Source organism: Centrocercus urophasianus, unplaced genomic scaffold (assembly GCF_019232065.1).
Source record: "Centrocercus urophasianus isolate 14NV4802_14NV808 unplaced genomic scaffold, USGS_Curo_1.0 seq_29, whole genome shotgun sequence".
Taxonomy (NCBI): Eukaryota; Metazoa; Chordata; class Aves; order Galliformes; family Phasianidae; genus Centrocercus; species Centrocercus urophasianus.
Window position 1 is genome coordinate 1,373,498 of NW_024884855.1, and position 25,666 is coordinate 1,399,163.

Sequence of the window (25,666 nt, forward strand, 5' to 3'; positions counted from 1 at the left end):
AACGCTGTGAATAACGTCAGGGCTGGGCCAGATCTCAGCCTTGACAGGCCAGCAGAAAATCAGCATGGAGGAGAGATGTTACAATGGCATCAAGTGCTCAAGGAGGCTTTACAACAACGTGTTAGGGCTTAAATACTTTCTCCTTAACACAGCAGGGCAAAGCAATCTATTGTTTAGAAAAAAATACAGCCTTCTGCTCACCTCCCTGGTAGCTGGTACACGCTACTACTGATCCTGCACTACCTCTGCAGAACTTAACGTGCCCAGGGCTCACGAGAAATGGATTGACATCCATCTTTTCCCTCCTCTTTGTACTTTACCTAGCTTACATCACTCAAATGTTATACTGAACACAGCATAATTCACTCTGCTGGAGATTCTCTGCGGCACTTCTCACAAGTGAATCCTGTGTTTATTTGTGATGTTATTCTAGAGGAGGGAAAAGCTCTTATCCTCTTACATACAAAAAGCTAACGTCAATGCTGAAATAGTCAACATTTTCTCAAAATCTGCTTTATTTGAAATGCTCTGGGTCTAACACTCAGCATTTTATGTCTGCCTTACATGCTCTTGCTCAGTTCAGTAAATCGGAACTGGGGCCTTCAGTTGAGCACAGCAGATCTGCAGCATGCACAAGGATGGTCCCAGGTACAAGAGCTGCCTTGCAGGATGTCTCTGGCAGAAACCAGCCACAAACTTCTCTGCTTGCACCTTCTGCCTCTTTTACTTTCAGAAAAAGCAGAAGGTAATGCAGGTGCCTGGTACACTTTGCTTTTGACCCCTCCTCTGCTAGCTCCCATAGCACCTGCCAGCCTATGCACTGAACTAAGCAAGCAGCCTGAAGAAAAAGTCTGCGATCACACACATCAACAAGCAGCTGCAAGAGGAGAAGAAAAGGTTATGAAATTCCATGAGATAGCACCTTGCATGAGACCTGGTGTCCCACGTCTACGTGGGACAAACATTCGCAGCACCTCTCTCCCAGTTAGTTTTATGGCTTTAACAACAGAGTTACGATCAGTTCACAGCCTTCCTCTCTCTGAGGTGAACAGGGTTTCTCCTCTCCATCCTGCAATTCATTTGCATACAAGGGAATTCTACCCTGTTATCAGAATCTGCTGAGATTAGTGGGTTATATTTCCTTATGAGAGGAAAGTGACAGGCATGCAGATACAGCACACCAGGGAAGCTTTTCCTCCTGCATAAAGGGGTAGAACAGAGGTTGAAGAGGCACCCTCCAGCTACAGCACCTGAAAACTCCTGGCAGCATTGGAAAGCCCCTTTCCAGGTTCCAACACTCTCTCTGGCCTCCCTCTTGGTAGCTGCTGGAGGATCCTGCTCTCCTTACCTCTTCCCCAGTCTTTCCCCCCAAAGCTGGCTTTTGTTGCTGTTGTTTCTTATTTTTTTCTGAGTTCCCTTTCCAGAGGATTGGAGAAAAGAGGTGGCTCAGCCAGCAAGGAGCGTCTGAGCCTCCAGAAACAGGAGCTGCAGCAACAGGAATTGCAGTTTTCAGCCTCTGAAGTCTCAGCCATGACCATCTCACATATGCTTCTCAGAGAATCTTGCTGCCAGAATCCACAACAGAGCTTGTACGACTTTCAAAAGCTTACAGTTTAGCCAAATTTGGGTGGTTTCTCACACGGCCAGCAAAAGGTATGTTCAAGCTGCCATGCCAATCCCACCCCCCAGCAACCCACTTGCCAAATGGTACATGCCTGCTTCAAAGAGGAAAGTTGGAAGGTTATCAATGGAAAGTAAATTGTAAGAGTCTGACATGAGCAAAACAATGTAATTTCCTCCTCCTCTATTTTTGCTAAAATTTGCCAAAGTAATTCAGCCTTAGGCAGAACCTCAGTGTGGAAGAAAACCAAACATAAGTCTGATAAAGATATGAGCAACCAGAACGAAGTTTTATATAATGGGAAGTGTTAGGCAACCACGACGGCTGCCAGCTCCTCCTATATAGTAAATGAGTGATATTTTAATATCACTATTAACTCCCCCTTCAAAACTACAAGTGAGACTGCAACGTGAGTCATAATATCCTTGGCATCAATTTTGATCGCAAAGTTGATGAAAGCAACCGTCCCCAAACCTGTGTGTGAAAATGGAGCTGAATTAATCAAAACATGCAGGAGCTTGTGACATCAATGTCTGAGCCTGTGAATCTGCATTTACAGCTGTGAGACTCTTGCATGACATGATGTGACAGCAGAGATGCTCGGCCTGTGCTTCTGCTGGCAGCACCTTGTCCCATCCAGGGAAAAGAGAACAATATTCGCCAGCAGTTCATATTAAAGGACGGATCTTTCGGGTCTCTATATATCCATGATGTACAATTCATGTCTGAGTAAGTGAGCCAATACCTGCCAGGGTTTATTCTCTGGGAGAAGTGAAGGGTTCCTCAGAACAAAGAAATACCTGCACATTTCCCTGAATGCAGCCATCCCCAGAAGATGAAGGGGCCGCGCACGTCCACGAGCAGCTGCCTCTGGGATCAGGGAAAAGAATCTTCATTTACTGTCAGAAAAGTGATTGCATGCGAAGGCCTTTTAGGGATTTTGTTCTTTACTGAAGAGGAAATACGGGGCGATGACTTGGGCCCCACTGCTGGAAAGAACACCAGTGCCAAAGAAGACTTTTGCAAAGTGATAAAACACTGATACTGAATTTCACTGGAAATGTGGTGAGAATCCAGACAGGGATTTCACTCCTGCATGCTGTCTACTCAGCTGTAGGCCTGAGAGGGGAGATGTTTCCATTGGATGTGATGTCCAAGAGAGAGTGAACTGAGCAGTAGGAGAGAAGTGGAGTGAAGTGGCTTCATGAGGGAAAAGCTGATACTAGCTGGGAAATACAAAAAAACCTTTGCCTCTCACCATCCTGACTATTGCAGAGCGAATGAACTGCAGAAGGACGTGCTGGCGATGTGCTGGTGACCATCAGGTCCTACAAAACCTCATCTGATCCCGACCAATGCCACTTTTTCAAGTGATGAGCACTACCAGCCAAGGCCATCCACCTGGCTGCCATTCAGCCAAGGAGAGCAGGTTGAACTGTGGTAGGGAAGAGGTCTGCTCAGACGGACGTCCAAAGCATTTGGAAATTTTAGTTCAAGAGCAAGAAAAGATTTTGACCCAGTTTCAGATTTGAAGTCCATCTCCTAAACAAAAGCAGCTTTAGTTTAAAAGAGCCAATTCTGCAGATCGTTATGCTGCTATTACACAACTCCTAATCCCTGAAGCGGGGAAGATGTGTCAACGCCAACCCAAGCACATCTCTGTCATTTCGGCTGGACTTCCAGCCTTCCCACTGAAGATTTCATTCTGTTAAACCTTTCTTGAAGAATGCCAAACACTAAAATCTCCCAAATATTTATTGTAATTTCTTTGGCTACACTATCACAAGTGCCTAAATTCCCCTTCTCAGTTGGAGAGCTATCTAGACCAGAGGTCTCCAACTCTTTCAGCCTAATAAACATCACAAAGGCTCCTGAGCCTCTCTGAGTAGTAAAGGAGAGATTGTTTGCCGCCACAAAAGGAACAAAAATGACCAGCCATCCCCTGCTGGCTATTCTCCTCCCCTAAGAACTTGCTCTAATCCCCTCCACCATACAGCCCATCAAAGACAATGTGCCAAGGAAGGAGAGAACTGCTGTGCATGCTGATTCCCAGCTCGGCAGCGGTTCCCGAGGACCACAGCCAGCCAGCTGCTGCGAGCAGCTCCCTCTGTGCCGCTGTGCCAAGCCAGAAGGTCGCTTTTCATCCATCTCTTCCTCCCACCGAGTGCCCAAAGAAACCATCAGGCTGCTCGCAGCTCTCCCAGGCTCCAGGAGCAGCAGAGCTCTTCCTACAGACTCTCTGGCCCCCAGGAGCCCAGCAGACAGATGGGCTGTGGAGCGGCTGTGGCTCTCACGGCCACACTCAGCCTGTCACCAAGCCAGCCACAATGCACCTCGGGTTCAGCCAAGCATTCCAGATGGAATGCAAAGGATGCAGATCACAGAACATGCTGCTATCTCTCCTCCAACATCGAATTTGCAGCATCCTCTAGGTGACAAGGAGCGCGCGCCGCTCCTGTTGACAAGCCATGCAGGGAGCACGAGCACGCAGTACGAAAAGGGAGGGAGGCGAGCCAGAAGCACAGGGCTATGGCAGCTCTCAAATGCTGTGCCAAGGTCAGCCCTGGAAGCACCGCTGTCTCTAAAAGAAGCCATAATTGAGAAGGTAACATTATAAAGCTATAAAATGAAGTTTTACTGCTGCTGACTAGCTGGGACATGCAGAACATGTGTTGCAGGGAACATAGCATAGTTTTATTAGTGAAGACAAAGCCATCCATGCAGAGTGGCCCAAATGGGGTGGGCTGAATTAAGAGAACAATAGCAGTTCATCAGATGGCCCTTCCTTTCACATATGTCTTCAACTTACTACGCTAGCAAATACTACGAGCAGCTTGGAAATACATTTTCATCTGAAGAGCCTCACGTTATTAACACATTAGATTAAAATCAGAATAATTGAGAATGTAACGTATTCCTGATGCTGCTCATTAAATGGCTAAATCAAAAACATCAGCACCCAGCCGGCCTCCTCCTCTCTTGGAAACTCACTCGTGATCAATGACTGTTTGCACGATTTAGCCCAAGCCAGCACTTTGCAACACTCCTAAAACCACCCCGGACAGCCCTGCAGCACCAAACACTGCTCACAGCCCCAGCGTGTGAGTCACAGGATTGCTGCGGACCCCTTAAGCTGATCAGGGGAAGATGTGCTGAGCCTGAGACCAATCTGAAAGGAAAAAAACACGTTGCGTCAGAGCTTAATGCTAACCATGTTTCAGATTTGCTCATGGATTCCAGTTCCCCAAATAACAAAACAATAGACACCAAAGAGGAAAAGTGGAAACTGCTGCTTGGGGAAGCTTGCCACAACATGTTGGCTGCAAGTGTGCTGGGACATAAATCCTGCTCCGGCAGGGCTGGGGCTCAGCGCTCCGAGGGCTCTGCACGCATTAAAGGCAAGGCTGGCCTTCCCCTCCGAGGCTGCCTGCTGCCTGTCCGCCTCCTCCCTTGTTTCATTTCCAGCCATGTCCGGCTGATGCACAGTATTTATGCTGCTTGGCTACCCCAGAGTGGGGGAGATGAGAACAGAAGAGCAGAAGAGATGGAACGGCGTGGATTTGGCAGCAGGGACTGCAGGGCTTGGGAAGGACAAGCTCTGAACGCTGTGCAGTGGGCTCTGGCCATGAATGTCCTTGCAGCGTCTTGAGGATCTAGAGTTGCCCTCCTCTTGTTTCATGCTGTTTTTTAAGACCTGTTTTGCAAAACAGCTGAGTAGATGAGCAGAGATGGCACAGCTTTCAAGCAGTGTGAGGAACAGTTTGCACGCTGGTGATGGCTGAAATTACACATTTGCCACAGGACACCAGAAACGCGATAAAGCAGTGGAACCCCGGCTTAACCCTTGTCAAAGAATTCCTAATCTTCTCCAAGATTAGACTTTTGTTCTTGCTAACAGCCAGCCCTACAAACACCGCCCAGACTGCAGGGGGCCAGGCTCACAAACACAAATTAATTACATCAGCTGTAATTCACACCTCTGGCTGCTTTTGAAGCAACTTGTTAAGCGCTTTTGAATAAGAGTCAGGGAAAAAGAAATAGTAGCCTATCAAACTGAAATACAGATTTCTGTTCTGGAAAGAGAACTACACAGATTAACTGTGATATCCCAATGGGTGAGTTCAAGCAGATGCAGTTGTTCCAGTGCTGCTCCTTGTCCCTCATCTCACTGAGCCCAACCGGAACCCTCTGGGATCTGCCATGCCAGCAGTAAAACAGCCACAAAGGAAACGCAGCTCACTGCTGCACCAAGACACAATGCAGATGAGAATCCGGACTCCTTCTGCCCCACAAGATCACAGATGCATCCTGGCAGCTGCAGATGCACAGGGCAAACCATGCCAAAATGAAGCTGAACCTTCACCAAGACACTGCTCCTCCAGGGCTGGAAAAACCCGCACCCTAATGGAAATTATAATATTCCTTCCCTACAGCTTGGAGAGAGGGGACCTCCAACACTACCACAGTGCAAACAATAACTGAGAAGCGCTTAAGCTCAAGCAACCCTTGCAATATGTCCTTGAGGCAAGCAATGCGATGCTGCCTACGAATCTCCAGAGAGAGACCTCTGCATCACTGCCTCGACCAGCGGCAGCAGGCTCCTGGATAGGGCACCAGAGAACTGTGCTGCTGTTCCCACTGCTTAGCGCTCCATTGGGAAACTGGTAAAGGCTGAGTCAGACCCATGCTGGGCCTGCACAGCTTTCAAGGGAGAAACACAAACCCATTTTCCCGTAATTCACTGCAAAGAAGTTGAAGAATGGTTCAATTTATTCTGATAGGAGAATTCTCCATCACATGGAGACTGCTGCAGCAAGGAGCAAACTGCAGAACCCACGCTGATCTGGATCCTGATTCATGCCGTGAATTGCAGCAGCAGCAGCATCTGAAGCGATGCTCCAGTCCTCTCTCCACCTCCCCTGCCACAACCTGGGCAGCTAAAGACAAGAGACAGCCACCGGCAGCTTAATGATGGAGGGGTGAAACCTTGCAGTACATCAGATTATCACTACCCAGAGGCTGATGAGAGAGATAGCAGCCCTAAGCTCATCCCACTGGAGTGGTATGTCAGCAATGCCCCTGGCTTTCTGCTTTCCGGTGAGCCGGGCGGCAGGGGACAGGATGGGGACAGCATGGGGCAGTGTGGTGGCACACAGCTCAGCTTTCCCAACAGCACTGCTGAACCCAGAACTGAGAAACATTTTCCCTACTTGTGCCAGTTCAGTATTCTTGACAGTGACCATATGCTGCACGAGAACAACTTCCAAACCAACCAGAGGCTGGGAAAAGAAAAACCCTAAGGAGAAATCGCTTCAGATAAAGCTGCCACTTATCTCCCCGGTGATTATACCTGACCCTACGGTGCATGGCAGCTCTGCTCCGAATGAAAACACGAGCTATTTACCCAGGGTGGGATATTCATGAGGGCCTGTAGGTGTGTCAAGACAAGGTCAGAAAGGAGAGGTGTTGTTTTTCTTTCTTTTTTTTTTTTTTCCAAGCCAACAGATACAGCTTGGAAAAACAAGCAAGCTGCAAACATTCGGCCCTTCAGATTACTCTCCTGGTCTGCAAATGAAGAAACAAACTAAAAGTCAAAGAAAAGACGGGCTGAGAACAAATGTTCCAAGTTAAATATATTAATCAATTAGATAATTAGAGGGAAAAAGCTGATGGGTGCCCCCACAGAGGATGGGAGAGGTTAGCAGGAAGAGATGTGGTCGAGCTGCCAAAGACAGCTGTCCTCTGCAGAACACCGAGGCTGCACGGCAGTGAAGTATTAGGATATGCCAGAAAACAAACATCTTTCCTTGAATTCAGGATCTTTAGGATCAGACAGACACGGTTCTCAGGCCCATCTTTGGAGGCCTCCACCGGGAACGAGAGCTGCAAGGTCAGAGGCCGATCTGCCATTGTGCAAAACCCACCCTGCAGAACCTGCATCCAAACCCTGAGACCATCGCGGTTACAACAACACTGCCACTACTACTGAAGGCCAAAAGCTTTCTTTGCATGGCCTGGAAAGAATGCCAGCAATTCCAATGGCAGGAATCTCCCTGCCTGCCCTGCAGCCTCCTGCAGATTTTCGAAGCGGTTCCTCCATGCTGCCTAATTCCACCTCGCTGCTCCATACAAGAGTTATTTCAAACATTTTCAGCCTGCGTTGTTGTGTGTCGACGTAGAGCTGGGTGTGAAGAAAGCGTTCATTTAGTTAACTCTGTTTTACTCAGCAAGTGGAACAAATTTCATCACCCCCTACAAGTCCATTATGTATTCTATTTATACCACAAACATTTGGTGCACAATTCAGGAACAGCAGGAACAGGTGATGTAATGCACTGTACAAACAACATTCTATTCATACAGTGGGAAAATAAAGTGCATTCTCTTGGTTTCTTTGATCACGCTTAAAACAATCAGATTAGAAGTCACAGATAACCCAATACATACTGGAGATGAAAGGGCTCTGGAGAAATAAATCACCCAAAGTTAGATATTAAGCAAGATTTCTCTCTCAACAATCAACTTATCTGTGGATAGAGGAGGAATGACCATGTGGTTTCAAAATCCTGCCAGGCATTTTATTTATTTTTATAATACCATAAAGCTACTCCACCCACTTTTTCAGAATGAACGTTGCATTACACAACACATCAAAGGGACTTTATGGCCTAAATTAAGCAATAAAATAGTTGAGATTGTGCGTTATGCTGAAAATTGGCCGGCTTCTCGTGCCTGGTGAGCTGGGAGGTGAACACATGTTTCCCAAGCACCTGAAGAACGCCTGGGGCGGAATGGCCCGAGGTATCAAAGTGTGTGGCACTTGCATTTAATAGACCAACATAAAGTTTGAGGCCTTCGGTGCCCACTGCAACCCTTAGGGAAGGGACAAGCCCTGAGAGCAGTCACTGGGTGTGGGACACCGGCGCTGCCCTTCATGCTCACAGCCTTTAAGGCTTGATTCACGGACAAAGCTCAGCGTTGGAAGCTGTGCGCTTTGTGGATGCGGTTCTCCCACCTCTGGCAGCCAGCCACGCTGGGGAAAGTAGCCAGAAATCCGGGGGAAAGCCGCTGGTCAGGCAGCAGGGCTGCACTGCCGGCACCTCGCGGCTCCTGCCTGCCCCAGCAGCAGCTCTCCTGCTCCTCCCTCTGCCCAGGCACAGTGGGAACATGGCTATCAGGGCAGGGGCAGGCTGGCATCTCTGTCCCCTTGCGGCAGAGCAAAGGGCTGAGTTCTCACCAGGGCAGCTCAAGAGGCACAAGAAAATTCAGCTTGCACCAACATGGGCTGGCGTGTGCCTGTGTGCCCCAACCGCCAAGTAAAAACAGGGTTTGAAACAAACAAACAAACAAACAAAAACAAAACAATCAGTTTAATTAATTTGGGCCCTTTGCCTTTCTGCGGCCTGACTCACCACGTTTGATCTCCAGGGCTGGTGAGAGGTGCCCGAGCCTGCCCAGCCCAGCCCAGCCCCAACAATGTGCGGCAGCCCCGTGCCGCTCCTTGCCGTCAATGGGCGCTCTGTTGGCTGAGTGACTCACTGCCTTCCATCAAAAGAGCAAAAATAAAACCAAACGGCTCCGTGTCTGTGGAGAGTTAGCTGAGCAAAAAGGGGGGGGTTATTTTAAGATTTTGTTTTTAGGTGGTTCCTCAAAGGAAACTGGCAGCGCTATTTTCGGAATCGGCCACACGTTTCTGAGGGAGATTCTCGAGATTCTCCTGCTTTTAATTCATGCTCTGAAGTCACAATAAGGTGGATATTGAAACCTACAGACTGCATTTAAGAAAAACACACACATCAGAACGTGTCCTGGAAGCCCTCAGGTGTGGAAGCAGCGCCCTGGCACAGGGGCGCAGCCAGGAACAAGTGCTGCTGATGCTCCCTTCCATCCCTCCACCCTTACACAGAGGGTACAACCCCAGATGGGGCCATGTCAATCCTCATTACATCCTACTCATAGGTCCCTGCGTCCCTGCCAGCTCCCAGCAGTGAGCAGGACGTGACAACCAGCCCCCTGCTCTGGGCTAAGATGGACCTTCAGATCTCCACAGCCACATCTGGCGCAGCCTGCTCAAGCTGGGTGTCTGCACCCAGATACACATCAATGAGAACAGCAATCCGGGGACTGGAGGTTCCTGGGTTCCCTGAAGGCCTCCAGAACTGAGCAGGAGACTGGGTTCCTTACAGACAGGTCACCTGATGCAATTGCAGGCTATGGTGGAGTCCCAAACTTATCTCTATCAGACACTCTTGATTTCCTGTTTGCGGCATTAATAAAAAGCTCTACATCGTGGGTAATTATACTTCACAGAGGACAACAATTAAGAAATAGCCAATTACATTTTATAAGCCCAGGATAATCAAAACCTTCCTCAAATATCTACAGTTGCAATAAGCACTCAGAAATGGTAACTCCCAACAAATTGCAGGTAATTTCGACTCATTCACAAAGATGACATATTTCCATATCTGCACCTAAAACTTTCAGGCTGGGTTCTGAAAAATACTGCACGAGTTCCTGGAATGTAGCACTGCTGATATCCAAAACCAGCACCCAGCCCACTCCCCCCTGCACTGTGCTGGGTGAGATGCACAGCCTCCCATCGCCATCCTGCAGAGAATGCCACTGCCAGCAGAACAGACTTCACATCTGATATTTCAGGAGATACGGGAGGATCCTCACGTTTATACTAAATCTAAGCGACGACCAAAAAAAATCAACTCCTATCACTCAGTGTTAATCAAGCCTTGCAGTTTTTAAAAGGAACGGTCACCCGCTCTGTTTGTAACCCAATACTGCAGCTCCCACGCAGTCAGTGCATGAGAGTGAAGATCAAACAGCAAATTAAAAACCACTGAACGATAGAGGAAAGGAAACATGCCTTTCTCATTTTTACAGCTTAACCTTTTAGACGGGAGATTTCAGAAGACCCCCTATAGGAGCAGAGGCTGACAAGGCAATGATCCAGCAAAGGTGATTGTTACAGCATGGCAGTTTCATTCCTCGCTTTCAGAGCAGATTTTTCTGTGGAAAAAAGCCCTCCTTGCTCACGTGGTTGCTGGAACGGCGCTGCCACCACACAGCAGAGCTCTCCTATTACCCCACGATTCCTTCCAGCAGTGGCTCCCTGTCTCCTGGCCACCACTGACACAGCTGTTAGTGCCATTACTTCGGCTGTAAGAGTACATGGTTCTGCAGGGCTAATTGCTGCATAAAAGCTGATGAAGTCCTCGGGACGTGCATGTGACAGACGAGGATGTGCCTGGCGGTTATTTAAGAACCAGAATCAGAGAAGTGTCAGAGGGGACCTCCAAGGAGCAGAGCAGCACAGCCTTCTGCTTGGCAGGATGGCTGTCAGCACCACGCGGGGTGGCCGTGGCCCATGTCCTTATCGAGAGTGGTGAGGGAAGGGAAGTTATCATCAGCCGGGAGGTACTGAACTGCCTTTTCTGATCTTGCCTCAGAAGGACCAATGGGAAAGAAAGGAGGGGGGGATTAATGCAAGGAAAGCCAACAATGTGCTTGAAAGAGAAGGGGACAAGCTTTCACGTGTTTCTCTCTAAGAAATGATGTGTGAATGCCTAGTGCCTATGGGAAGCTGGAGCTGGGATGGATAGTAAAATGCTAGTAAGGCACTTCCCTGGGCTCAGAGGGCACTCTGACCTGTGCCAGTGCCTCACCGCCCTCTGAGAAAAACTCCCTGCTAACACTGACTTAAATCTCCCCTCTTTTAGTTTAAAACCATTCCCCCTTGTCCTGTCACTGTCAGACTGTGTAAAACATCAGCGTCCCTCCTGTTCATAAGATCCCTTTAGGTACTGGAAGGCCACAGTGAGGTCTCCGCAGAGCCTTCTCCTCTCCAGGCTGCACAACCCCAGCTCCCTCAGCTTGTCCTCACAGAAGAGGGGCTCCATCCCTAACCAACAAAGCAGACTAATTAATCCATTTGATATTTACTTAGATTCTGTAAATACAAAACAACATTCAAGCAGGTGTTTTGGTCCCTTACTGCCAATGTCATTACGCTGAAGTGGCTGGAAGGCCGCATGGCACCCAGTAGCTCCACGTCCCAGCACTGCAGTACCTCAGGCCCAGTGTTTGCAATGCCCCCTCTGGACTCTGGGGCTGACTGTAAAGCCGATTTCTTCTGCCCTGATGTAATAAATCCTGTTCACACTCAGCTACCATTCAGGACTGAATGTGATTCCATTGGACAAACCTGCTGGTTTTATTAACTTGCTAACTATACAAGTTTATACAATTGCAGATGCTTGCTTCTGCAATCTTGATTTTGCCTATTCGGCATATCAATGTATATTTATTTAATTTAAAAAGGAAAATTATTTACAAAATTCAGATTTTAAAAGAAGCACAACTTTTTTCCCTGCTAATTACTGTCTGTGGCTTGGCAACAGCTCTGTGGACAATAGGTGTTCCTGCCACTACTGTCCCATCTGAAACAGGAGGTTTTGGCTCCAGTCACTTCCTATTTCTTCAGCTCAGGCTTCAGGATGATTTCCAAAGCAGGGAAATGGGAGGATTATCCTGCTCCATACCACCTGAGGCAACACACTACACCCAAGTCCACAGCCCAAGATGGGCTACTTGGGAGGGTTTCTGGCATCACTGGTGCCAAGCCACAGACAGTAATTAACAAGGAAAAAGGGTTGCTTGTAGCCTGACTGCTGGCAAAGCAGTTGACAGCTCCAAACAGAAGAACCTACATGAGGTGAGAAAGACAGCAATCCTCACAGAGCTGACTCAGGGCATCGCCGTCAGGGACCAAAACCCAGATGATGTCTCTGAGTCCAAGCAACTGCTGACTCTCAGACCTATCTTACTTTGGAGGAGGAGGATGGAGCTGTGGGATGCATCCACCATGGGGAAGACTTGTGGGAAGGCACTGCAAGATCACAAGGCCAGCATCATCCCTGTAAGACTGGAGGACTATCAGCTCTCTCATTACAGCTCCAACCAGCCACATCACCCAGCCCAAAATACCAAACACAAGGCAGTGATATTTGCAAGGGATAATCGGCTCCCCATGAGGGAAGCTCAAGCACTGCATCAAGAAAGGAAAATAGATCAAGATGGGGCCAGCTGGCTGTTCTGCCAAGGGCTGCTGCAGGATCAGAAAAGCCTGCCTGAGCTCTTGCCTAAAACTGCAGATGCACGCAGCCGGGCTGAGGCTGCAGCAGGCCCATCACCCTTCTCTGCAGAGAAAGGCAGTGCAGCTGCAGCAGGCCTCCGGCAGGAGGAAAACGTGCCCCAGGTGTGATGAAACCCACACGCTGCAGTGACGCCCACTGCGGCAAGGGTTAAGCGCCGAGCGCTGCCCTCCTGGCCCCAGCAGCCCTGCCCTGTGGACGCTTATCGGGGCGGCGAGCCGCGAGCACAAAAACAACAACCGCCACAAACGGATTTCAGCCAGTTCAGCACAGCGTGTTTCCAACTGCTTGGCAATCACAGGCCAAGAGAAGCGTTTGAAAAAGGCCTCTCGGTGCAGGCAGCTTCCCTGGAAAATAGAGGGCTGAAAACAAAATACCAACTTCTGCAGGTAGCACCAGCAGCCGCAATGCTGTGCCACGAGGAATACGCTCCAACACTCCTAAAATCCGTGTGAAAGGTGCAGGCAGTCTCTGCATCCCAGACAGACCGTACAAAGAAACCTACAGAGAGCAAGTGCGCGTGAAGCAGCTCCAGAGCTCAGCCCCCTGCCTGCCCGCAGCAGCCACCGCTACAACTGGTTGGACCTCACCAGCTTGCACATAAAGGCAGCAGGCCCGGCAGAGACAAAGGTGTGCTGCGTTTACCTCTGAAGGGATTTAGATCTGGAGCACTCGACACCAACAAACTGCTGACACAGGCACTTACTCAAGCATATAAACATCGCAGGCGGCAAATGCCAGGTTTGCAAGAACTCTTCTCCGCAGCTTAAGAATAAATTCAACTTGTTTTTGAATAATTATGGATGAATCATTCTAAAAAACTCTCTACAGTTTATCTTCCATTGCTAACCACGCAGCTGATTTTTTAATTTTTTTTTTTGCAATTACACATTTCCATCTACTGTCCTCCCAAACCACAGGCCGACGTTTCCTCTTGGTGTTTGGAAGTGACAGAACAGCTAACAGAAAACCAAATGTACTTGAGGTGGGAGGGGGGAAAGAAAGGCCACAAGTTAATTTCTCTCAGAAGCCAATGGTCCCCACCCAGAAACCTGCGCACAAAAGAATACAGCCTTGTAAACTGGTAGGTTAGGTCTGAGACCAGCCGTAAGGTTTGTCAACCGTGACAAGCTGCAGCTTGTTTAATAGTCGACTGGAGGGTTGAAAAGTCTCATAAAACCCAAGGGCCTTCCATAACAAAGCTTCTGCCACTTCTGGAGAGCATTCACACCCATTCAGCAGGCTTCTCCAAATACGCAAAGGTATTGCGAGCAAAGCCATACCAAAAGCCAGCAGCTGGAAATGGAAGCTGTGAAAAATTCTAGCTGCAAAAACCTGAAGGGAGCGTGAAGGAACAAACTGCTAACAGTGAGAGTAAGTAACCACAGGCATGGGTAACAAAAATGCTGCATGACCTCCCATCACTTGGATGCCTTTCTAAAATAGACACTTCAGCCTGACCACAAGTTATTGTGCAAGAATCACTGGGTGAAGCTGCGTGACCTGTTATCTCAAGGATTACAAAAGGAGAGTTTTTCTCAGGCCCATTTGGAAAGCTCCCTCTCTCCAGAAGGAGGTGAGTTTGCGGATCAGATGGAGCAGCAGGCCCCTCCAGCCCACCCTGAGAAGAACCAAAGCCAGCAGGCAGGGACAAGGACAGAGGAAGCAGGATGCTCTGCCTTCTCCAGCAGCAGCGCTCATAGCACCCCAGGCCACAGACTTCCCTGCACACACCTCGAGGGAAAAACCACAGCGCTATTATATGGTGTGACAAATCCCCCACTACGGTGACACATCCGTGCATCCTTGGCCGCCCATTTCCATTTGTTCCAAGCCCGTGTATTCATTCCAGCGCTGGCCCGTCTTGAAGAGTGAGCCTTCTCAAAGCAGCTCTTCCCAAGAGAGGAAAACAGTTTCCCTGGGTGAGCAGACCTTCAAAGACACTTTCAATGCAAACACTTGCACAGAAGAGTTGTCCTTTGCTGTTTCTCTCGATGGCAGACCAAGGAGCCAAGCAGTGAGTGGTGACGGCTGCAGCCCCACGCCTGCAGACCAGCAGATGCACACTGCACGGATCTGAGCCTGCCAGCTTCATTTTGTGGCTTTCCTCATGAAGGAACATTTTTCATTTCCTAAGGAAATAAATGTTATGACAGTCACATGGACTGAGTTAGAAGTACAAAGACAAGCCTTCTTAGCAAAAGATCTGAACTTTTTATTAAAAAATAAAAATTAAAATTAAACTTGGAAAAAAAAAAAAACCCAAAACATTCTCTGTGGAAATACAAACCGGGTCTGGCCATAAGGAGAGCAAGAAGGCTCTGAGGTCACGTTTTACAATCTTTCGAAGCAGGAATGAAGCTGATGCCTGCAAAGAGCTTCTTTTTCTTCAAGACACTGCAATGTTACAGCGCAAGAACTTGATGCCTTTGCTTAGGCACTCTTCTTTATTCACAATAAAGCCCTTGTGAAGGAGATCAAGGCTGCATTTCATTGCTTTGACATGATGGTTAACCTGTGAACTCTACCCCTGCTAATAGAATAATTTCTATTTGTTGATTCCTCTTTTGGGATCCTCGAAGGCAACAATCACTTCGTCCCAGCATCCATTCGCACGTCTGGTGCCAAACTGTTGTACAACTTTTATCTCCATGAGGCGCATCCAGAGCAACGCTACCCAAACCCAGGAGCTGCAGCAGGACACAGCCACAGCACATCTCCTCCTGCACCCTAACGGGCAATTCCCAGGAGCTCTGTTGCACTTGGCTGAGTTGCATTTCCCTTATGAAAGCTCAGCGAGGTCCTCAGCCACCAGAAAACCAATCCCACAGGAATACACGTGCTGACGGAGCTCTCAAAGGCAGCACACGCACGGGGCTGGCAGTAACTGCAGAACAAGGAAGCCACTCTTCCAGATAAGTCTCTCCCAGTCTGTGAAGCTGATTGCCAGCCAAGAAAAAGACCAAAATTTATGATTCAAAAGGGTAAATCTGTTGAATGCTGAAGGCATGGCTTTCCAGTAGAGCTAAATCGCTCTAAGTGTAGATTGCTGGGGAAAAAAAAAAAAGGCAATTCCACCTTCCCACAGTACTGCTCTCCTTCTTCCAGCACGGGCAGTGATGTAATACACCGTGAAGACAAAATGACAAAGAACTAAGTGTACAGAGAAAAAGAGAAGCCAAAAAGGAAAGTGCAAACAGGGAGCGGACAGACGATGGCACAGGGAAGATAGAAGATACTGGGACAGAAGGAAAAATAAACCCACTAGGTTCTGGTCATCAGCTTTGGAGTTAAGAGCAGGGACTAATGAGGTCCTGACGCTGACCACTTCAGTGGAACATCTTACAGAGTTATTTTTCCCCACCTCTGAATGTTTTTGATCAAAACAAGCAAAACACATTCTAAAAGCTGCTACTGTGAAGCCAGCTGTATCTTAGGGGCCACGAGACCAAAGAACTCCAGATCTTACCAGAAAATTGCACTCTGGAGTCTTCAAAGGTAAAATCCAATTTCCACGTAGGATTTATAGAATTTGGATAATCTGACTTAAAACTACAGCAGTTCTACTTAAATTCATCACTGCCTTACAACAGAGAGGACCTCGCACAAGGCCTGTGAGTAATGACGGCTTTGCTTTAATGCACAAACATGACCTGCTATGATTCCATTTCTGAGCGTGACTCCGGGAAAAACACTTGAAATCCACGGCCAAAGGAAACCTCTGGGTGCTGCAAAGCTTCCTGCAGCCTGTGGGTCTACAGAAGGGACAGAAATGTCTCCCAGGGCACTGCAAGCCGGAGCCACGCGCAAGCTACAACAACAGAACCCCACGTGTCTTCTGACAGTCAAACCAGTCCAGGAGCCCAGCACGGCCCAACAAGGCTCACTGTGACCCAGCAAGGCCCCCCAAGGCCCAGTGAGGCCATGCAAACCCTTCGCCCGCAGCCGCAGCTCTCACCCAGCACTCCATCTTCTCAGAGATGCTCAGAATTACACTCGTGAGCAATTTGACTTTTTAATCATTTCAATTACTGTGACTAAAACCCTTCAATCGGAACCAAACAAGGAAAAATCACCCCTCTCTTTCTGAAGCAGTCTGCCTAGCTTAACAGACCATACCGAATTGTGAAGGTTTTCGCTTTTGTGGTCTGCACATATTTCATTTAATGCAGATAATTAACCTCAGCTTCTAATTTCCAGTCCTCCACAAGGAAGTGAAGTGATTGAATGCATTCACTGACAGACGGAAAATTAAAATATTACTACAGCTTCTCCACGCGGCTCAAAAGGCAGGGCCTTGCTAAAGATCTTTCTTCTTTTATTTGACTGATTAACTGTAATTTGCTTAATGGATTTGAGGATGAGCCTAATAATCCAATGATATTTCCAGGAACTGATTTAGGATACGAGTACCTCTGTTCTGAGACGTTATACTGCAATTTTCTGCTCTACACACACCGCCATGCCTGAAACCAGGTTTCTCCACGGCACTTATTTCTGGGGGCACTTTCTGCAGCCCCAGAGCTTCAGTGGGAAGGGTGAGAAGCTCCACCACGACACAAGGCCAGCATGTGCTCCCCCAGCACTCCTGCATCTTCCTCAGCCCTTTGCCCACCAAGAAAGCTCGGTGTAACAGGATTTCACACTCTGTCCCAATTGTTAATAAATCCAGGATTATTAAAGGACTATAAATCTAGGACTACTAAAGAGAACAAATCCAAGAGGCAGCCATTTTTAAACATCCAATAGTAACTAATTATTCAAGGGATTAGTCCATTATAGCGACAACAAAGAAACTCTTAAAACATAAAGCCAAGCTGAAGCAGAACTGCAGATCAAACCCCAGGTGTACCACGAGGCTCACCTCCTGGGCACGCTCCTCAGCTTCCCTGGACCCATTCACTTCTCATTCTGCTCTTCTGCACCCAGTTCCTCCCAAACAGAGCACAACTCAAACCAGCCCAACCTGGAACCTCATTCCCAAAATGTAGGATTTCATGATTTGTGTCGTCATCGCCAGTATGCATGAAAATAGGAAAAAAAACAGCTTTAGCAAATGTAATCAAACTGCTTATAAAATTAAGATAGAGCAAAACCTTTACGTTTTCTTTTCCTTGAATCAGACCAAACACGTACAAGTCAAAGCCCTGTTTGCCAGGAAGCCTGCTGTTTACATCCCTCCTGGTTTCAGAGCTCCAGAGCTGTAGGGTAAAGAGGCCATGGAGACACCATCTCAGAGGACCAATACCAACACTGATCCATAACCAAATAACAATTACAACACTTCTTCATCTTGATTTGTGCAGAAGTAAAGCTACGGGCACAAAAAGCATTCTTCTTCAATTAAAACCCACTTTAAGGCTTGGCAAATGCCAGTATAAATACTTTGCACTGTTAATGTAAGCATTTCCATGCAGAAGTTTCAGCAGCTTAACAACGTATTTCATAAAAGCTGGTGTAACTCCTGTGCAAAAACACAATCCATCCTCATCTTGTAAACCTTACAGCTCTGGAGTCACAACACGACCACTCACTGCTATCAGCACCAGACCCTGCCTCCCCATCACAGCCATGACTTCTCTCAAGAACAATGCAGAACCCAAACTATTCCGCCGCAGCTTACACCAATTTGGAAACAGCCACTGCTCTGCACATTGTTGTGGACTGTAACAATTACAAGTGGTGCTACAGGCCCAGAAGTTTTAATTCAAGCCAAGCCATTAGCTAGCACTTCAAGTTACACACAATTATTGCCAGAAATGCAGGGTTGCCATTGGAGAAAAAGTTTAGGGCCTGTTTGAGTTAAAATTACTTGAAATGGGACCTAAGTAGTGCTGCTGGCATCCCACAGACCCACACAACCCAAGGAGCCCCAGCACTCTGAGGCAGTAGCCACGTGCCTGCTGTTTCACCCCAGCCCTTCTGCTCATGGTACAGGAGAATTGCTGCTGCCTGACGATGCTGCTCTTGCAGACAGGGAAAAGAGGCAGTTTCTCTGATAGTCTCGTCCTAAGCCACTGAAAATGTAAATATGTTAAGAAACAGACACTGCTGTATGTGTTTCCAGGCCAACTGCAGCATCACTTATCAAGGAGATACCACTGGGACACTAGTAGTGTTTCCTGAACAGAATGAATATGACACACAGCACAAAAAGAGATTAAAGAGGAAAAAAGGAAAAGAGGACTGAGCAAGCAAGCAGAGATGCCATTTGAGTCAGGCAGAGGGGTGGGCAGCACTTTTTTACTTCCCCTACTAAACACGTCCAGTTGTCCATCTAGACCCCATCTTCCACCCCATGGATGCTGACAGTGCTTGAATGAGACACCTCTGGGTCAGATGCACCCACCCTTGCTGTGCCCTGGCAGCCAACCCAAGCTCCATGCCACCAGACTGAGACCAACGCTTTCCTTCCTGTTGTTACATACAGGCACAACATTAATGAGCAGCCTCTTCCAAGCAAATGCTCTCCCCTGAAGCTCCAGTGGCTCAGTTCACAGACGCATGTGCTGATTCTTCAGCTCAAGGCAGTGTTGGTAAGACAGCAATGCAAACCTGGAACAGTCTGAAAGCAGACTGCTCTGCACCAACCGCTGCAACTGCACATCTCCAGTCTGCCACTCATTCAGCACAATTAACTCCAACTCCTTCACCGCATCGTTTTGAGTTAGAAGCATGCAATTTAATATTTAATTGGTAATGCAGCAGCAAGCCTCAAAATTAAGTCTGCCAGCTAAATTTCAGCTCCTTCCTGATGCAGGCTAAACCTGTGACTGTCAGCCTGCTGATGTAACACAGGCAGCACAGATCCCACACCTGCCCTGAACCAGGCTCCGCTGCTCCTCTCTCTTGCAATGCAGCATTACTCACTGAGGTTTGGGACAAGTCTCTGACTAGAGCTGTTGCATCCCACTACACCCTTCCTCAGCTGCTGCTCCTCTTGCTCAGCACCCTGTTACAAAGAACAGGCTGTGTCCTGGGGATAGCTGCTCCCACGTGTGCCCAGCATGGCTGCGGGGACTTCTCGATGGCATGTGGCCTTTTCACTTGAATCACCAACACCTGGGAGAGCTGTGAGCTTGGTCAGCTCAGCACTGTGGAAGCAAACACTAAGATCTTGCAGCCAGCTTCCCTTAAAAAAAATAATAATGAAGGAAGTGTAAATCAAAGCTTCCACATGCAAATTTCTGTGTCAGTGCCTATGATGCCCCCTTTCCTCAGCCCATCAACATCTGTCAATGGGAGACTTCACCTGCCACCACCCGTCCTCCAGGTTTCATCTTTAACACACAGGTCAAACAAACAAAGCAATGGGCAGAACCAACCCCAACTTCCAGAGGAAAGCAGAGCTGCTTCCCCATAACACTGCCCGGTCTGCTCCATTTTCAACCTGGAAAGCAAAGCCAACATTTGTGAGTGCAGCTCCCCAAAGCCCTGGGAGCACAGGTTTTTGGGAGCGGACGGGGAAACCCTTCTGATGCAAAGCTGAAGAGATGACAGAAGGGACCTATGGCAGGCAGCAGACACAGCAGTGATGGGACGGTTTGGCAACACGCGCCAAGTTTCCCAATTTTTAAAACACGTCTGTTTTATGGGAGTGCTTGAAAACCAGGCTGCAGGGCAGTTCTGAGGCACGGGTTTAATTTCTGCTCCTCGTATCTGAAAAACCCAGTCCCGGTGTGTCAGAAGAAGGTTAATGAAAGATTTAGCTGTGCTCACAACCACGTTAGTGTCGGTTTCGGAAGCTGCGAGTTAATGCCTGAGATCTTCGGGGGTTGCCCTCTTTGAAGTTCACTGATCCATAACCAATGTCCAATTAATTTGCAGCAGCCTAACTATAATGACTACTGGCCTTTTCCTACGTGTACAAAAACGCAGTGGGTAACAGCAGTGCTTTTTGCTTTGGGATATTCTCACATACGCGCACACAACGCCTTGTCTTCTGCGCTTGGAGCAGTTCTATGCTCGTGGGCACAGAAATACGGCGGTAAGACTGAAGAACCTTCTGCTGCAAAAAGATCTGGAGCCAATTCTCGACGCTCCCTTGCTAACAGGGACACACTCCTATTGCATTTGGTCAGATTCCTCTTTATTTAGAGTTTCCATAGAAGCCAAGGAATAGACGTTAAATCTTGTGAAGATTAAACAGGCCTTCAGATATAATGCAAAACAGCTTATTGCAACATTCCCTCAAGAACAGAGACGACAGATTCTCCCACAAAAAATAAGTCTGTAGAAATGTTCAAACCAAATCAGGACAGGCTCAGCCTCCCAGCCACTGCACACAGCACTCCCAACCTGCTGCACGCAGCTCCACCAGCTTCCAAGGCTCTTCCTAACAGGAGAAAGCAGGAATGTTTGCACGACAAGATGCCACTGCTTGAAAAACAGTCTGTTTGAGGCAGCTATTTCTATGCAGCGTTCAGGAAGCAAGCTATTTCAACCACAAGGACTTGCACAGAGACGGATCTCAGCAGAGTGTTAGAACCAAACGCACAGATCACACAACTGAGCAGTGCCCATCTTCCATGGAGATGCTCCAGACACTGCTGCACTTGACAGACCAGCACTTAAAATAAATAATCACTCATTTTCAGTTACTCCAGGCTCCAAAATGACTCCTGCTCTGGTGAGAACAGTAAACGCGTCCCTGCCTCCCGACCCAGCAGGTCAATGGAGCGTCTGCAGCCACAATGACAGGCTGTCAGACACAACAAATTAACAGCAGCAAGTTTCTCCTGACCTCCATCCCCTAGGTAAAGATTTATTTTGCGCTGTTCCAATCTAGTAAGAAAATGCATGAGGTTGAGGAATGCCACCCCAAAATATTTCTATTCCATCATGTACTTCTGAACTGTTTTAAAGGTTGGCATGGATGTATTCAGGTACAGCATAAACTGTGCATTTTATCTGAAGCAGGACCTGAAGAATGCAGTATTTGTGCAGGTTTTCACTACCTGCTCTAGAACAGAAACTAAACTCGAGCAAGTTACTGCCAGTCTTAAGCCATTCCTGCTAAAATAAAAAGATACTTGAATTGTGGACTTTTCTAATCCTATCCAGTCAGTATCCAGCACTCGGTGCAAACTCATAGCAAGAAACACCCAAGGTTTTTATAAACACCATGAGAAAGTCCCAGGATCCTGGGATTCTGTTCTTCAGACTCCTGATTAAAACACCACGAGCTCACACCAATTCCCATTTTTTTTTCTGAGCTTCACATGCAACACCCCCTCCTCAAAATCTGTTTGAAAACAGAAATAAAAACATTTCACCATCTGAAAGGCACTGAGATCTTGTGCAGGGCAGGATGCACGTCCAGCTGCCAGCATAAAGGGACAGCGTGGGGAGAGGAAGCACAGAAATGCTGCTTTGAAGAGGACAGTTTGGCTACTTCGTCTCGTAACCATCGCAAAGCGACAGATCTCAGCCTAAGCTGGTCTTAAAACAAGGAGATTTTATTTTAAAGAAGTAGGAATGTGCGTCTGGCTGCGTTCTGTTGATTCAGCAAGGGTTACACACACACACACACACACACACACACACACACACACGCTTATTGATCCCAGAGAACTCCCTGCTAAGTTAATTGTCTGGAATTTTAACTGAGCTCTCAGCAAGTTTCCAAACGCGTGTTGGCTGGGAATGGGTGGGGGACCCAAAGAAAAGCAGGGCTGAACAACTGGGCAACTCCTCTAGAGAAAGAAAACAGATACTGTGATGAGGGGAAAAGCTGCAACATGGAACAATTTTAACTGGGCTTGGGGATTCCTACTTGCTGGAATCCACTATCAGAAAACCTGACTGCAAAGCAATACCACTTACAGGGAGCATCACGAACCCCATTTGACCCATACACACATGACAGACATCAGGGTATTTCCCGCAAGCTTCCTGCAGCCTCTAGTTGTGGCTCATCACCATTTCCTTGTATATTTACAAGGGGTTTTACCACAAGCTGCACTCATCTGCACTCCTGTAACTGAACACTGACCTTCCGTCACTGCAGGCTACAAGCCAGCCTGACACCGCAGCTCTGCTCGCTCTGTGCATACTGGGGCTGCCCACAGCTCTGCACTGCCTGCTGCCTCCTACCTACAGCCCGACCACGTCCAGCAGCATTTCCTCACAGCAAAGAACATCCTGCAGATGTGATTCAGGGGAACCGGCCAAAGACACCCTACAAATAACTCGCAGTACATTCAGATAAAGCTGCGTTTCAACCTGACACCCATGTGACACTGTCCCACTCTGATGCTCAACCAGCCCCAACCGCTCCAAGCTGCAAAACAACCTCTGCTTCCCAGCAATTCCAACCTCACAGCAGCCCCCAGGGGCATCTGGAGGCCCCCAAGGAAGGGCCCAGCTGGCGCACTCACGTACCTGAACTCCCTGCCCTCACTGTACCGCCGGGTGGAGGTTGCACGCTGGGTTGCAGTCTCCAAAAGCAGCTTCTGGGTGAGCCTGCTTGAGGGCGCAGAGTCCCTGCTGGCCTCAGGCTCAGTGTCTTGGTCACATTTCCACTCCTCGTCCTCATTCAGAGTAGGCAGATAACCAGGTAGCCCTTTTCCTGTCCCAGACCCTGAGCTCGGATCGCTATAAATTTTCGGACTTTCCCCACCTGTCCTTGTGTATTCCAAATAAATATCCGACTTAAGGAACAAAGGGTAGGTATTGTCTTCTATCATGCATTGAATCTCAGTTTGGGCCTGGTCAAACATGTCAGGGTCAATCTGCAGTTTCATGACACAGTCCTTTATGAAGCTTTTTGTGGCCGGTTTGATCTGCCGGGACACAATGCCGTTGTTGTCCAGAATGTACTTTTTGTAAATGGCTTTTGCCAGTTTGAGTCTTTTTTCCTCATTGGACACACATGGCTCCAGCTTCCTGAAGCCACTGCAGGCAAACCAGAAGTCCAGCAGATCCGCACAGTCCTCCTGTTTCAGGAACGTCCTGAAGAGATTGATACCATCCTGATCATCGAGCAAGGAGTGCAGCGACTCGGCCCACTTCAGGTAGGGTGGAGTTGGCGAAGCACTCCCCTCAGGTTCATAGCCCAAATCCAGATCGGAGCGCCTCGGCGTTGCGGTGGAGGTCTCATTTCTAACCACATCGCTTTTACTGGAGTAGAAACCGTGGCTGACTGGCCTTGGATCTGTGGACACGAGCTCACCCTCCTCACCAGGCACCGGTGGCCTTGGAGCATCTTCAGTGAAGCTTCCTCCGAGGTCCAGAGGGAAGCCCTTCCCCTGGATATTCATCTTCCTGGCGCTTCCTTGAACAGCGGGGGAAGAGCTGAAATCTCAGATCACCAACACCCGTATCTCCAAGGAGAACACGTTGGTTCTGCTGAAACAGATAAGAAAGAAATCCATTAAGTATCACTGTAAATAAACGTTCTAAGACTACAAGCTACTAATGTTGTCCTCCCCGATTACTGTATTAAATCCTCTTTTTCTGAAAACGACAGAGAAGATCTCAAAACTTCATATCCAGCATTCAGCACAACCAATACCGCCGGCACCAATCTCACAGCCCCCAAGCCCACACTACGGGAGCTCTCAGGACTGTGGGATGTGGTATTCCCCATACCCAAGGGATGTACACTCAGGTGCTGAGTGCTGAACAGCCCACAGGACGCACCTTCACTTCTACAGTCTGACATTAAGCTCTGTGCTGAGCCCACCTGGCCAGCACACACGCCAAGTCATATCACGGCAGTACGTTTCCATCTGGCTACCAACCTAGGAAACTCTCACAATCAACAAGGAATTCACGTTAAGGTTTGTGAAAAATATTCTAGGAGAACATTCTGTTGGTAGCAAAACTGAGATTACATCTTAACCAAGCACAGGTGTCCTCTGTACACTCAGTGACATACCGGCGTGACATTCCCCTCTGCTTTCAGAAATACACTGCATCAGCTCATCTAGCTCCAGGCAACTCCAAATGCATCACTGACCCCAATACTTTGGGCACGTGAACAACATTCTTGCCTCAAACGGGCATGTCAGGTCAGGGCTTTGGCTCTGGCACCATTCCTCATAGAGGCCATTGAGAAAAAAGGTTCATTGGAGCTAACAACACAGCATGCCGAATGCCCAAGAAATCCTACCCAGGTCAATAAAGGAAGATGAGAAGATCGTCTCTAGAAGGAGATGTGATCAAACGCAATGTTTTAAAAGAAGGTAGTGAGCCAACATGGAGGATGGGAGGTGTGGGGAGGAAGGGGGAAGCACCAGACAATTCCAGGGCTGCCACTTGCTCTGCTAACGCAGTAACCATCATTTCAAAGCAGCAGAAGTTGTGTTTTACTGAATGCCGCCGGCCCCAAGGCCCCGAGTACCGTGAAGCAGCAGCTGCCTGACACCCTGCTCCTCGCGCCGGGTTAAATCAACTGCACGTGAGAACACAGCGGGGACACGCGTTTCAGCTTTGCTCACCGCACCCAAATGAACGCATCCTTTGGACGTTCTGCCTTTTTTCCCCTTTTCCTCTCCTCAGCTGAGGCGAAAGCCGTCCTTACAGCCCACCTGTACGCCTCCGACCAGCAGCAGCGAGATGGGAGCCGCTCGGCCCTACGTGCTGCACCCGCTCAGCCCTAAGAGCGAGCCCGCTGTCACCCACAGCCGGCCGGGCCGCTCGGAACACGCGGGCACCGCGCTGATTTACCACGGTTCCACCGAACGCGCCCGTATCCCTCAGCGCGATGCTCGCCGCCGCGGGCTCCCGCCTTCCCGACCCGGACCCCGAGCTGGCGCTGCCCGCAGCAAGGGGCCGGAGCCGCCCCGCGGGAGCGGGCACACGAGGCTCGCCGCTCATTGTGGCGGCGAGGTCCGACCCCCGGCGCCGGCACGGGGCACCTCAGCGGCCCGGG

General features: G+C 48.6%; 1 protein-coding gene across 1 annotated transcript in view; it reads right to left on the reverse strand.

Moving 5' to 3' along the window:
* Positions 1–25,377, reverse strand: part of AXIN1 (axin 1) — a 67,554-nt gene extending 42,177 nt beyond the window's left edge. The window contains exon 1 of the mRNA XM_042827623.1: positions 23,173–25,377. Within this exon, the coding sequence (XP_042683557.1) occupies positions 23,173–24,050 (878 nt within the window). The 5' untranslated portion in view covers positions 24,051–25,377. The remainder of the gene's footprint in view (positions 1–23,172) is intronic.
* Positions 25,378–25,666: the final 289 nt, after the last annotated feature.